This window comes from Myxocyprinus asiaticus, chromosome 20, assembly GCF_019703515.2.
Source record: "Myxocyprinus asiaticus isolate MX2 ecotype Aquarium Trade chromosome 20, UBuf_Myxa_2, whole genome shotgun sequence".
Classification (NCBI taxonomy): domain Eukaryota; kingdom Metazoa; phylum Chordata; class Actinopteri; order Cypriniformes; family Catostomidae; genus Myxocyprinus; species Myxocyprinus asiaticus.
The window spans coordinates 3,615,173-3,629,212 of record NC_059363.1 but is presented as its reverse complement, the minus strand read 5'-3'; the positions used below and the strand labels follow the sequence as shown (position 1 = coordinate 3,629,212).

The window sequence follows — 14,040 nt, the reverse complement described above, 5'->3', positions numbered from 1 at the left end:
AGTCCCGGGCTGCTTTTCTGCCTCCACAACGCCCGTACGACTGTGCGATTGATCTGTTGCTTGGCACTTCTCCACCTCGAGGTCGTTTCTATTCGTTCTCGGCTCCGGAGAGGGAGGCCATGGATAAGTACATCAGCGATTCCCAGGCAGCAGGTATTATTAATTCCTCTTCTTCTCCAGGGGGAGGGGTTCTTCTATGTTGGTTTGAAGGATGGCTTCTTTGTGACCCTGGATAGATTATCGGGGGTTGAATGACATCACGGTGAAGAATAGTTACCCTTTGCCGTTGGTGTCGTCGGCTTTCTAACTATTCAGGGGGCCACCGTCTACACAAAGTTGGATCTACGCAATGCTTACCACACGGTCCGGATTAGGGAGGGGGACGAATGGAAGACGGCTTTTAACACCCCTACTGGGCATTTTGAGTACTTTGTCATGCTGTTCGGCCTTCCAACACCCCAGCCATCATGGTTAACCAGTTTGTCTTTGTATACCTTGACGACATTTAGATTTTTTCTCGTAGTCTTAGTGACCATGCCCAGCATGTCAGGCGGGTGCTTCAGCGACCGCTAGAGAATCACCTTTTCGTTAAGGTGGAGAAGTGTGAGTTTCACACATGGTTGGTTCTGTTCCTGGGTTTCATCCTCTCATCTGACGGTATCTGAATGGACACTGATAAGGTGAAAGCTGTTGTTGATTGGCCAACTCCAGATTCTCAAAGTGGTCCTGCGATTTCTGGGGATTTCCAATTTCTATAACTGGTTCATTCGAAACTTCAGCCAAATCGCCACACCTCTGACAAGTCTAACCTCCATCAAAATGCATTTCTGTTGATCCTCGCAGGCTCAGTCTGCATTTTCCAAACTCAAAAGCTTCTTTGTTTCAGCTCCCATTCTGATAAGTCCCAATCCGTCTCACCAGTTTGTGATGGAGGTTGACGCATCGGAGGTCGGGTTGGAGCTATTTTATCTCAGAATTCCCCGTCGGATGAGAAGTTGCATCCTGCTCTTTTTTTTTTCTCATTGGTTATCTCCAGCGGAATGGAATTATGACATCGGCAATAGAAAGTTGCTGACAGTATGGCTGGCTTTTGGGTGAGTGGAGTCACTGGTTGAAGGGATCGGGGGTTCCTTTTGTGGTCTGGACCAATCACAAGAACCTAGATGTTGTTTAGCAGATCGTTCAAAACAACGATCCACATGTATCTGCAGATGTACACACCGAACCGGATGTACGCCACGAATCCTACTATGGCGAAGGCTTATCTCATGAATATTAATTAAGTCACAAGATGTTTCTCAGTAACGTTCGTGTAGCTGACAAGGATCAAATAAAAATGTCTCATACTCAGTGATTGCTACGACTAGTAACATAAATCTGTCAAAACATGCCTTCTTTTGGAAAAAATTAATTCTTTAAATATGGCAACTTTAAATATGTATATGGAAAAAAATATTTGACTGCCTTTGGTTAAGGAAGATAAATAGACATTTTTTTAAAATTATTTTAATATATATTTTAAAGGAATGTTTACATGGTATTGAATGTCCATCGTATGTAAATGTTTTATCTGTATGTTTTACTAAACGTTTCAATTAATAATATAGTTGGTTTTTATTAATCATTTATTTAAAGGGATAGTTCACCCAAAACTGAAAGTTCTCTCATTATTTACTCACCCTCATTCCATCCCAGATGTATATGACTTTCTTTCTTCTGCAGAATACAAATTATGATTTTTAGAAGATTATTTCAGCTCTGTAGGTCCATACAATGCAAGCAAATGGGTGCCACAATTTTAATGGTCCAAAAAGCACATAAAAGCATCATAAAAGTAATCCATATGACTCCAGTGTTTTAATCCATATTTTCTGAAGCAATTTGATAGGTGTGGGTGAGAAACAGACCAATATTTATGTCATTTTTTTGCTAGAAATACTTCTCCCTGCCCAGTAGGGGGCGATATGCGTGAAGAATATACTTCAACATTTTGGCACCCATTCACTTGCATTGTCTGGACCTACAGAGCTGAGATATTCTTCTAAAAATCTTAACGTGTGTTCTGCTGAAGAAAGAAAGTCATACACATCTGGAATGGCATGAGGGTGAGTAAATGATAAGAGAATTTTCATTTTTGGGAGAACTATCACTTTAATTTTAATATTAAATAAGTGTATAACTGTTAGTATGTAAATATAAAATATTTTTATATATTTTTGATAAAGGAAAAATGAGACCTATTTTAAGTTATACCATGTAGGAATAATTATATCGCAGCTCCCTCGTGTGTAAATTTTATTTCTTTTTTTTTATGTATATTCTGTAATATATTAAATATCTTAAGCCAAACCTGGAAACAAATTCTTTATTTGAACATGACAACTGTACATTTAACAAAGAGACAATTCTATAATTTTAACTCCATTCTATTATTGTTTTTAATTGTTTATGAAGAATTGTATCGTATTTCTGCCAAATGTAACTGTTTCTGTATGTTTAACTAAATATTAAAAAATAATATTATTTTAAAAAATAGTTTAGTTAGTATTTATGAGCCAAACCCTCATAGGACCACCCACTTGCCAACGTTCAACCAATAATCATTAAGGCCGACTAGGCAAACGTCACGTTGCATAATTAATATTCATGATCTCAAGCCTCCGCCATAGTAGATTTGCATATTAGAGAGCTGTTACATTTGTTTCCGTAAATGGTTTCAGAATGAGGAAGCTTCAGCAGTTCCTGTGTTTGTAACATGACCGATCACATGCTTTTTTAGATAACGATATCAGGTGATTTGAAGCATGTCTCTGTCAGTGCGGAGCGGAGACAGAAGTAGCAGCACAATGCATCAGTGCAGTGTTGTAGCCCTTTATTTACTTTTTATTGGCACCTGCCGTTGTCAATATAAACCAACTTGGGAATCACTTGACTCAAGACCTCTACCGGAATGGTATGACCAAGCCAAATTCGGCATCTTCATTCACTGGGGAGTGTTTTCTGTTCCCAGCTATGGCAGCGAGTGGTTCTGGTAAGTGCAAAAGACCATCATCAGCAAAAAGCACAATGTGGTTGACACTAGTAAAAAATGTACCATGGTACTTCTAAGGTGTTTTGGACATGGTGCAATGGTAATACCATGTTTTTGGTCATGCACCATGATATTTTTACGGTACGGACTGGAGCATATGTTGGGACACCAATATCATTCTGAACCATGTTCTATATCAATGTACCATGGTACAGTACTTTTATTTATTTTTTGTAAGAGAAGCAAAAGCAGGAAGTTTATGGATGAAACTCAGAAACATTGTCAGGTCAAATTTCACCCCCCAATTAAGTTTTTTCCCCCATAAATTATATACATTACATTTTGAATGAAAATGCAAAAATGAAAGAAAACAAAGCGTGTTTTAGTACACAGATGTTTTGCACTGTGACATTATTTTCAAGACAATAAAGCACATTTCCCTCAGAATTCTTTACTTTAATACAGCCAGATGTTTGACTTTTTTCTTATCAAAGGTGATTTTAATTAGATTTCTATTATAATGACAACACCATGATTATTTTTATTTTTTTATTATATCATCATAAATTAAAAGGAGTACTACAAACAAGCATGTGTAAAAAAAAAAAAAAGTGCATTATTACAGTAATGAGAATTTGGGGTAAATGTGCTTATTTGTCATGAGAATAATGTTGCAATGCAATGCAATGCAAAAAAACAAACAAAACAACAAAAAAAAAAAACAACATGCACTTTTTTGATGCCTTGGAAATGTTGACTGGAGATTGATAACTTGTATTAGGACAATAATTGAGGTTAATAATCGTACTTAATAGTATCGTTTTCCAACAGGTGGTACTGGCAGGGCAGGAAAATACCGTCATATGTTGCGTTCATGGTAGAGAATTATCCACCTGGCTTCACCTACGCAGACTTTGCTCCACAGTTCCGGGCTGAGTTTTTCAATCCCAAGGAGTGGGTCGATATTTTTGCCTCATCTGGGGCTAAATATATCGTCCTCACAACCAAACACCATGAAGGTTTGTGGGGAATTACTGCACAGACCAGGAACCAGGAAATTGGCTGGCTGACATTTCTGATGGTGCAATGATCTGCTTACACTCTTAAAAATAAAGGTTCTTTATCAGTATGTATGGTTCCATGAAGAACTTGTAACATCCATGGAACCTTCCCATTGCACAAAAGGTTCTTTGTAGTGGGAAAGGTTCTTTAGACTGGAAAAAGGTTTGTTAAAATGGTTCTTCTACGGCATCGCTGCGAAACACACTTTTTGGGACCTTTATTTTTAAAAATATAAAGCGCTTGAAATACCTAATGATATCTCTTGAGAACATGTCTGGGTCACATTTCGCCCCAAAAATCAAACAAAAAATAAATAATTTGCATGAAGAAAATTGAGCCGTTAAGTTATTTATTTTTTTGCATTGTGAAATGGTTTTCATGACAGTTAAGCACATTTCCTCCCAACTTAAAATGAAAAATAGATTTTTGCTATTTAGTTTTGATTTTGGAGTGAAATATTACCCGGACATTTTTTCACCCATAAAAGTTGTGAGATTTAATGCATGTTGCTCTACTTCAATTCCTCAGGTTTTACTCTATGGGGTTCAAAATACTCGTGGAACTGGAACGCAGTGGAAATTGGACCCAAACGCGATCTGGTGGACGAGCTCTCCACTGCTTTGCGTGCAAACAGTGATTTGCGTCTGGGTCTCTACCACTCTCTGTTTGAGTGGTTTCACCCTCTGTTCAGAGCAGATGCTGAAAACCACTTTAAAACATCTTTGTTTCCCACAACAAAGACCATACCTGAGCTGTATGAGATAGTCAGCAAGTACAAACCTGAACTGCTGTGGTCTGATGGGGATGGAGATGCTCCTGACTATTACTGGAACAGCACTGGGTTCCTCGCTTGGCTTTATAATGAGAGGTAAGGCCACGTAAACATTAGTGTCAGAGTTAGACAACACAAATCACTCATGGCACAAAATTGTTGTGCAGGAGGCAACAGAATCGTAATGCATTACAGAACTCAAAATGCTTACATATTAGAATTGTCCAAGTGAAGATGTCTTTGTCGTAACGTAACCAAACTGATGGCAAATATGTGTTTTCAGTCCTGTTCGTGACACTGTTGTGACAAATGATCGCTGGGGAAAAGACTGCATATGTAAACATGGTGGATATTACACCTGTAATGACCGATACAACCCAGGACATCTACTGAAACGCAAGTGGGAAAACTGTATGACTATTGACCAGAAGTCCTGGGGCTACCGGAGAGATGCCAAACTCAGTGATTACCTCACCATTGAGCAACTGGTTGGAGTGAGTTCATATTCCTTTTACTCTGATTCACTTAGACACTTGCATGCAAAGTGTTTTACAAATGAGGAATGCTACAAGTCAGTGCATTTTTCAATACCAAAAATGTAAATGTTGTTTGGAGGTAATTTTATTGCAAATACTTATCAGTTTTATTGCAAAGTATGCATTGTAAGTACCTATGCATTGGAATAGAGCACAACAGTCTGGTTGCGAAAATAAAAATCCCATTCATTTTCTCCATTGGCGAATTGATTTTTAAGAATAACTTATAAACCATTAAAGACAGACCTACTGTGAGCTCCGAGGTTGTTAAGTAAGGGATAATGTACAGTCAGCCAGTTGTTGTCACATCCTCAAGGGGTTTATTTTGTGATAACAACTGACTGACTGTACCTAATCCCACTTGTTACACGGCTACTTGTCAAATAAATAAATACATGGACATAAAATGTTCATTTGCATTGAAATTATGTAATTGTGTGAAGTAATCGCTGAACACCTCCGGTTTACGTCAGAGTTCTGTTGGAGATTATTTTATAATAAATGAATGTCTGACTGCTCATTATGCATCTTATAACAAGACTACTTGCCAAATAAACAAATGAATGGACATACAACAATGATTTGCGTGGAAATTATGTAATCATGTGAGAAAAAAGAAATAATTGAACAGCTGAAATCCACCTCCGATTTGTGTCAGAGTTCTGTTGATGTTTATTTTGTAATTAATGAATGTCTGACTGCTCATTTAAAGGCTACTTGCCAAATAAATAAATGCAAATTGATATGAGTTGAAATTATTTCATTAGCTTACTTGTGTAGATCACACAGTGATCCGAGAAGCAGAAAAGATGGCTCAGATACCCGGATGAGCGGCCTGATACTTGGATGTGCGATTGTTACTGAGAAATATCAGACCACTAGATGGCGCCATTGAGCATTCCAGAGAGCTGTGTAATATTCGATGATATGTGCTTCTGTTGAAGCCATCGGTTCACATTATTTCAACTTTTTGTGAAAAGCTTGTTTAATAGCAGAATTCCTGGTAAAGAACTAAACTGCCCATGTTCCTAAAGAGAAAGATCCTCCAATCAGAGAATCGCGGTAAACGAAGCACACCAAAAGAGCTCCGCGGCGACTGCCCACTCACATGACACACTGCGAATGACGTAATCAAGTCAGTCTCCCTAACCTCTCAAACTACTTATATATTTGCAAATATCTGAATATTTTGCAATTAACTTAAAATATAGTGTTTCTATACCTATAATGAATAACTTTAAATCAATAGATTTACTGTATATTTTTCCATTGTTTTAATTCAATTACATCATTCGCAATGCTTCGTGGGATTGTAGTTCATTCCCTCACGAAAGACGTCAAGTACTCAGTCTTGTATCTTTGTCTTTTTGTCTGATTTTCAAATACTTCTTTTGCTTCAAAGTTCGTAATGTTTTGATTCACCTTGGAGCTGGTTGGTTTGGTTCACAGCTTAGAACTCTTTTATGAAGGATTTTATGAAATCTCTATGGAAGTAATGATTGGGAAAATACTTCAGCTGAAAGAGTGGACGGGCACTGTTGTGCTCCAGAAAAATGTGAATGGTTTCTTATTCATACATATTACTATAACTAAATGTGGTGCATCCACCTAGAAACTACCTAGAACACCCTAGCAACTGCATAGCAACAGAGTAACAATGACTCAGAACACCTTAGGATTGCATATCTGTATTAGATCTCAAGATTGAGGAGTCATTTGTTTGTCTTACAGACTCTTGTGGAGACTGTGTCCTGTGGGGGGAATTTACTGATGAATATTGGTCCCACTCATGATGGCCGCATTACTCCAGTATTCGAGGAGAGACTGCGGCAGATGGGCCAGTGGCTAAAGGTGAATGGAGAAGCGATTTACAACACCAGTGCATGGAGAGTTCAGAATGACACGGCCACTCCTGGAGTTTGGTGAGTTGCATTACGAAATGACCTATTCACAATATTCAAGCTTGTGCTTTGTCAGAGCCTTCTGTTACACTTAACTTCAGTATCATATGACTGTGCCTCATTCACTAATAATTGCGTGGATTTTGCTTAATTATACGCACAGTAAAAGTTTCACAAAATGTTTTTATCTGATTCTCAACACGTGTTTACTCGCATGAATTTATACTTACCCTCATTCTAATGTTAAGGAATCCAGATTATTCTAAATGAAGGAGCGTGTGCACAATGTTAGTAATAAAAAAGATCCAAAAACATCCCATTATAAAACCGCGCAGTACAGCATTACAGTTTTGTATGATTTTATAATATGTATCAAAGATGTTGGATAAACTTGTTCCTAAATTTTTGCATACATTTAGAATACATTTTAGTTCCAACTTATTGATCAATCATAATTTGTTAGTGAAAACATTTGAACGCAGATTTCCCACTCAAATACAGTACGTGCGTACCCACGGTGAGTGAATGAGGCCCGTTGTTTTGTCTTTTTTTTTTTTTAAATGAAAGGACACAAATTTTGTTTCGTCTTGACAGGTATACAGCGAGACCGAAGGAGAACGCAATCTATGCCATTTTCCTTTCATGGCCAAGTAGCGGATTTATTGTTCTGAATGATCCGATTGTCTCAACGTCCAAGACTAAGGTAATTTATATCATAGAGGTAAAAAAAAACACAACCAAAACAAGATTCTTATTGAATATTTGATCCTTCGCTAAGTCCTGCCTTAAAAATGTTACCGAACAATCATACTTTAGCAACTGCTAAGCTTTTTCTATTTTGCTAATGCAAGTCTACGGAAGTCCTGTGTGCTTGTTTAGTGTTAAACAGGATTATACAGAAATTACGCAAACTTACATCACAATCTTGTTGTCGGGGTACCAAGAGGTGGCTCAGCGGTTAAGGCTCTGGGTTACTGATCAGAAGGTGGCCACTGTTGGGCCCTTGAGCAAGGCCCTTGACCCTATTTGCTCCAGGGGCGCTGTATCATGGCTGACCCTGCACTCTGACCCCAGTTTAGCTGGGATATGTGAAAAAAAAAGAATTTCACTGTATATGTGCAAATGTATATGTCTGATAAATAAATATAATTATTTTATTTTTTTAATTATAAGAAAGGATCTTTTTTTTTTTTTTTTTGCTCCCGCCCTTTTCCAAATCTTTAAATACATACTGAGAAGTGTATACTGAGGATTAAACTATGTGCAGGGGTGTAGGCATACATTTGTATTTATTTTAAATAGATTTTAGCAGTTGTGCTAGCAAACTAAAAAATGTATTGATACAAATTAAAATGTATTAGCACACTAGAGAGCATTGTAAATTGTTATTATTTTAATAATGACTATTTCTACTATTTACTACTTCAATTGTAACACCATGTCATATATATACAGTAAATGACCACATATTAAAGACAAATTTATTATAAATATTAATCACAAGATAAATCATAGTGCCACAACCACCAGAGAATATGTATTTCCTTGTTTCGTGCTATGTATTTAAAAAATAAAACAACACTACTTTTGATTTTTAATCATTTTCTTTATTAAAATATTATTTGTAGTGGTTTAAAAATAGACCACTGAAAAGCTCATATTCATCGAGCATTAATCTGAATAGCCTATTGAAGGAAAACATCCCACTGTGGTATTACTCTGTATCTTAACATCCTGAATTCTGTGTTTTTAAGTCAAAAGCACCACAAGCTACGTGAAGAGGCAAACCGAATAATATCTTGTGTTTTATTGATTGCATCCGTTTCTCCCGCACTCTTTTATGCGCACAGATTGTAATGCATGACTATGTGCTGCACTGTACAACACAAATTAAAATGTATAAGATCAACTATAACATTACTGCAAGGTAAATTAATGTCAATTAAGAGGGGGCCTGGGTAGCTCACCACCCCTGGAGTCATGAGTTTGAATCCAGGGCGTGCTGAGTGACTCCAGCCAGGTCTCCTAAGCAACCAAATTGTCCCGGTTGCTAGGGAGGGTAGAGTCACATGGGGTAACCTCCTCGTGGTCATGATTAGTAGTTCTCACTCTCAATGGGGCATGTGGTAAGTTGTGCGTGGATCACGGAGAGTAGCATGAGCCTCCACATGCTGTGAGTCTCCACGGTGTCATGCACAACGAGTCACGTGATAAGATGCACGGATTCACTGTCTCAGAAGCGGAGGCAACTGAGACTTGTCCTCCGTCACCCGGATTGAGGTGAGTAACCGCGCCACCATGAGGACCTACTAAGTAGTGGGAATTGGGCATTCCAAATTGGGAGAAAAGGGGATGTATTGATTCAGGTCATAATAGAGATGATAGTAACTAAAGATTTTACAGCATAGTGAGTATGTCGTAGAAACACCGTCATCAGTTATAATCCCTATCAAATTCGTTTTTTGTTTTTTTTTTGTGTTTTTTTTTAACAATTCCTTTCAAGAAAAAATCCTGCTGTTCAGTCAAATCTTCAAATCATTCCAATGAGACATTCTATAAAACTTAGTGGACAGGCTCATCTAATGGTCAATTATTTAGAACTGTTTCGTGCAAGCGTTTCAAAGAATTCACACCAGAAGGAAAACATTTTACCATTTCGTTTCCTTGTTTCAAACCTTTTGCCCAATTTCCAACCCAGGTGGTGCTGTTGGGTAACACAGACCTCACGTGGGATTCCATGAGTCCGACTGGTCTGAAGGTGCATCTGCCTCAGCTGACCCCCAGTGAGATGCCCTGCTCCTGGGCCTGGACCCTACGACTGACTGGTGCTGCCTAGCCAAATAATAGCAACACAGCTTAGGAATGAATGATTTTTTTTTGGCACAAATTTTTTTTTTTTTTATCACTTTTCACATTTAAATAAACAGTGTTACAAAAATAATTTTACATGATTGAAGTTACATTTTCTGTTCATGTCATTCATATGACTTTTTTTTTTTTTTTTTTTTTTTGCTGGAGTGCGGTTTTTAAGTAATATGAAAGTGAAATGTGTATGCACTTTTTTTGCAGCATTTATTATTTGCTGTATATCTGATTGTGTCTTAGTGATGCTTGCTAAGGTAAGCATCACTTTTACTAATGCTCATATTTTAAATCTTAATATTAAACACTGGTGCCGTAACTCTTCTCGCACGTTTGTGCTACGGATTTGAATGATGCGATTACGATTTTAAAGAGCAAAAAGTTACATGAATAAGAGACTTAAGCCATATCTAGGGACCAGTATACTATAGAGACTTGGGGTGGGGTCTTTTGATTTGGGCCAGTAAGTAACCACCTAGCAACAACACCTTAATTGCAGAACACCTTAGCAATTGCATTACAACACCCTATCATTGTGGTGGCAACTTTTGCACAAGCAAGCACCACTTATATTTTCTTCCATAAAATATACTGTAAGTAGCGAGTTTCGATGAGGTCTATTATTTTTATGCTTTATTACATCCTTTTATATGTAAATCAGTACTTTTCTGTCATTAATGATATTTTTTTGAAACTAAAATACACTAGTAAATTCCTTTATTTGTTTTACAAGAAAGCAGCACTATTTTGAAGTCAAGTCAGATGTAGACTTTCATAACCTAACTTGACAATTAAAAATGCACATCATTTTTAATTTGTTTGACACAAATTGACACAAATATATCATAAAAATAAATAAACAGATACATAAAATTTCATTAGTGTCGCAGTGTCTGTGCTATGACTTTTTTTTTATTTATTTTTTTACTATTAATTTTTATTTTCTTAATTTGTTCCTGTAGCTCAACTGCAGGGCATGGAGCTATTTGTTTCGATTCCTATGAAATACACCAACTAATAAAATGTATACCTTGAACACACCTTTGGATAAGTTTTTTTTTTGTCAAATGAAATCTATAGTAATCTCAGCTGAAGAAATAGGCTTACTTAAAGGAATATTCCATCATGCAAGCTCAATCAGCAGCATTTGTAGCATAATGTCGATTACCATAAAAACTTTTTTCAACTCATCCCTCGTTAATTAAAAACAGCGGTTACAGTAAAAAAGACACTTACAATGGAAGTGAATGGGGCCGGTCTTTAAAAACTAAAATACTGTTTCAAAAGTATAGCCACAAGACATAAACAATATATGTGTTAACATGATTTTAGTGTGATAAAATCACTAACTAACATTCTCTGGGAAAACTTACAGCCAATACCAGGATTACAGGGTTTTGTTGTCGTTACAATGAAGTTGTAATATCGGATATAACTTTACACAGAGAAGGTTAGTAGAGTAAACGGTTCTAACACTAAAATCATGTTAACATGTATAATGTTTGTATCTTGTGGCTATACTTTTGAAAAAGTGTGTTTTTTAATTTTTTTAAACTGGCCCCATTCATTTACATTGTCAGTGCCTCACTGCTTTTTTTAATAAACAAGAGGCGAGTTGAAATTAGGTTTTGTGGTTATCAACATAATGCCACAAATGCTATTAACTGTACTTTACTTGAGCTTATATTGACATTCCTTCAACCAACTTAATGACCTTTCAATTCAAATGTATGTATATGTGTAGGCTACACTGTAAAGGAAATGAAATGCATTCAGAGACATGTTTATTTGAATAGAACACTGTGTGGCTGTCTCACATATGGACGTTTTTGGAATCGGAGAGCATCACATGCTGCGTTGAGACACACGTGCATACTGCTCCCATATCAAAAACTCCCTATCAGAGTTATTCAGGGCAGCTGTGCTAAGAATAGTCCTGCACTGTTTATGAACATCGCAGCCCTTTTAACTCACTCTGCACGGGGACAATTCTGAATTGGTGACTGAATTGATTTGTTGCATTTCAATCATGACTTTCCAAAGCAAAGTGTCTCTCTCGATTCCATGTTTGTGCAGGTGCCCGGGTGTTGTCCTGGCTGGGGTGATCTGGTGTTTGTGCTTGTGTTTGGTCTGAGCGGGGTAAGCCTGCCCACTGGGACGTAAAACAGGAAGGACCTTTGGGGTGTCAGGGCCAATCTTCTGTTACGCATAGTAAGACAGAATGAGGGGGTCTGGAGGAGGATTTCGTCATACTTTTGACGTGCACTTGGGAAAATGAAAGCACTGTTTTGATAAGACTTTATGGAAAAGTCCTTGTAGTTGCTTTGCATAATCTTATACTGTGTCACAATAATGGTAATGTTGTTTTCAGTTATTTTATTCTTGTTGGAAAGTACTTTGAAGCTGTAAAGAAAACTATGGCAAGAATCAAAGTATAGGCTATTATTTAAATAAAAGTCAACATGAAATCAGAATTCACCCCATTTACCTTTTGGAATGCACACTTCTGTTCTTGTCGTGCAAGATTCATCAGTGCACGTACAGTAGTTCCAAATAAATCCCAAAAATCTTTTATCAAAATGAAATAACTTGCTCCACTTCTGAAAGGACTTTCCTTTTTTCCTGATGTCACCAAGCCCTCTTATTTTTCAAACCCTCTCCTCCTACACCTTGTCATATAGAGACCACTTTTCACCTTCCAATTAAAGGAATATTCCGGGTTCAATACAAGTTAAGCTCAATCGGCAGAATTTGTGGCATCCTTAAAATTAAACATAAAAAAAGCACAAATCTGGGTTACAGTGAGGCACTTACAATGGAAGTGAATGGGGTCAACCTGTACATGTTAAAATACTCACTTGTTTTAAAATAATGGCCACAAGACGTAAACAATATGTTTTAACATGATTTAAGTGATAAAATCGCTTACCTTTTCCATGTAAAGTTATATCCAATTTTAAACATTTTTTGTCACTGTAAACCCTAAAATGACAGTAAATGCGACAATTTTAACAACTTTACAGCTCAAATAATACACGAGTTTAAACAGAATAATTAATGTAGGTGCTTTTATAAAATTATAAGCTTCACATTTCTGCTTTCAAACCCTCTAAAAATTGGCCCCATTCACTTTCATTATAAGTGCCTCACCGTAACCTCAATCTTTTTAAAGATAAGGAGGGACTAGTCGAAATAAATGTTTATGGTAATCAACATTATGCCACAAATGCTATCTACTGAGCCCAACTCGTAATGAGCCGGGAATATTCATTTAATTTCTGAAGGATAAAATTCGTCCTGGAAACGTCCTGCCCTTTTCTATAAATAACAACATACTGTACGTCTCATGACAACTGGTAATAATTCATTCGAGATTGCAAAATCATAAGATATGGTACGACTTGAAAAGGTATGACATTTATTTCCATTTAGACCAACCAACCAACCAACAAACAGAATTCTAAATTGATACAATAAAGGCATAAAATCTTAGCTGGATTCCTGTCTAGCACTTTATTTTATGAAGGGAAATGTCAGTGAACAAATTTGGTGTCTCTTTCCATATTTATTTATGCAATAGAAATGGCTGATGTATGCCAATAACCTGTGATACTCTTCCCTTGTCTCGTTTCCAAACCCTGACGTTTTCTTTCTTCCGTGATACACAAAAGTAATTTTTCGATTACAGTCATGGTTTAGGGGTTAAAGACTTTATGGTTTGGGTTTAGGGTTGAGTTAGGGATCAAAAATGTAATAACATTCGATGGTTCGTTTATTGTGCGACCCAACTTGTTCAATTTCTACGATTCTCCATCTTGTTCTTTTATTACGTCATCATGAGACCGTGTTGTAAATATCACGTTTCACTCGGAAAAA

At 36.9% G+C, this 14,040-nt stretch overlaps 1 protein-coding gene across 1 annotated transcript; it reads left to right on the top strand.

Annotated features, from left to right (window-relative positions):
• The first annotated feature begins 2,728 nt into the window (after positions 1-2,728).
• Positions 2,729-11,204, top strand: LOC127411450 (plasma alpha-L-fucosidase-like). Its single transcript, XM_051647025.1, has 7 exons — positions 2,729-3,031; positions 3,863-4,050; positions 4,622-4,961; positions 5,149-5,359; positions 7,133-7,323; positions 7,897-8,005; positions 10,001-11,204. Exons 1-7 carry the CDS (start codon positions 2,805-2,807, stop codon positions 10,136-10,138), a joined length of 1,404 nt encoding a protein of 467 aa, XP_051502985.1. The 5' UTR covers positions 2,729-2,804; the 3' UTR covers positions 10,139-11,204.
• Positions 11,205-14,040: the final 2,836 nt, after the last annotated feature.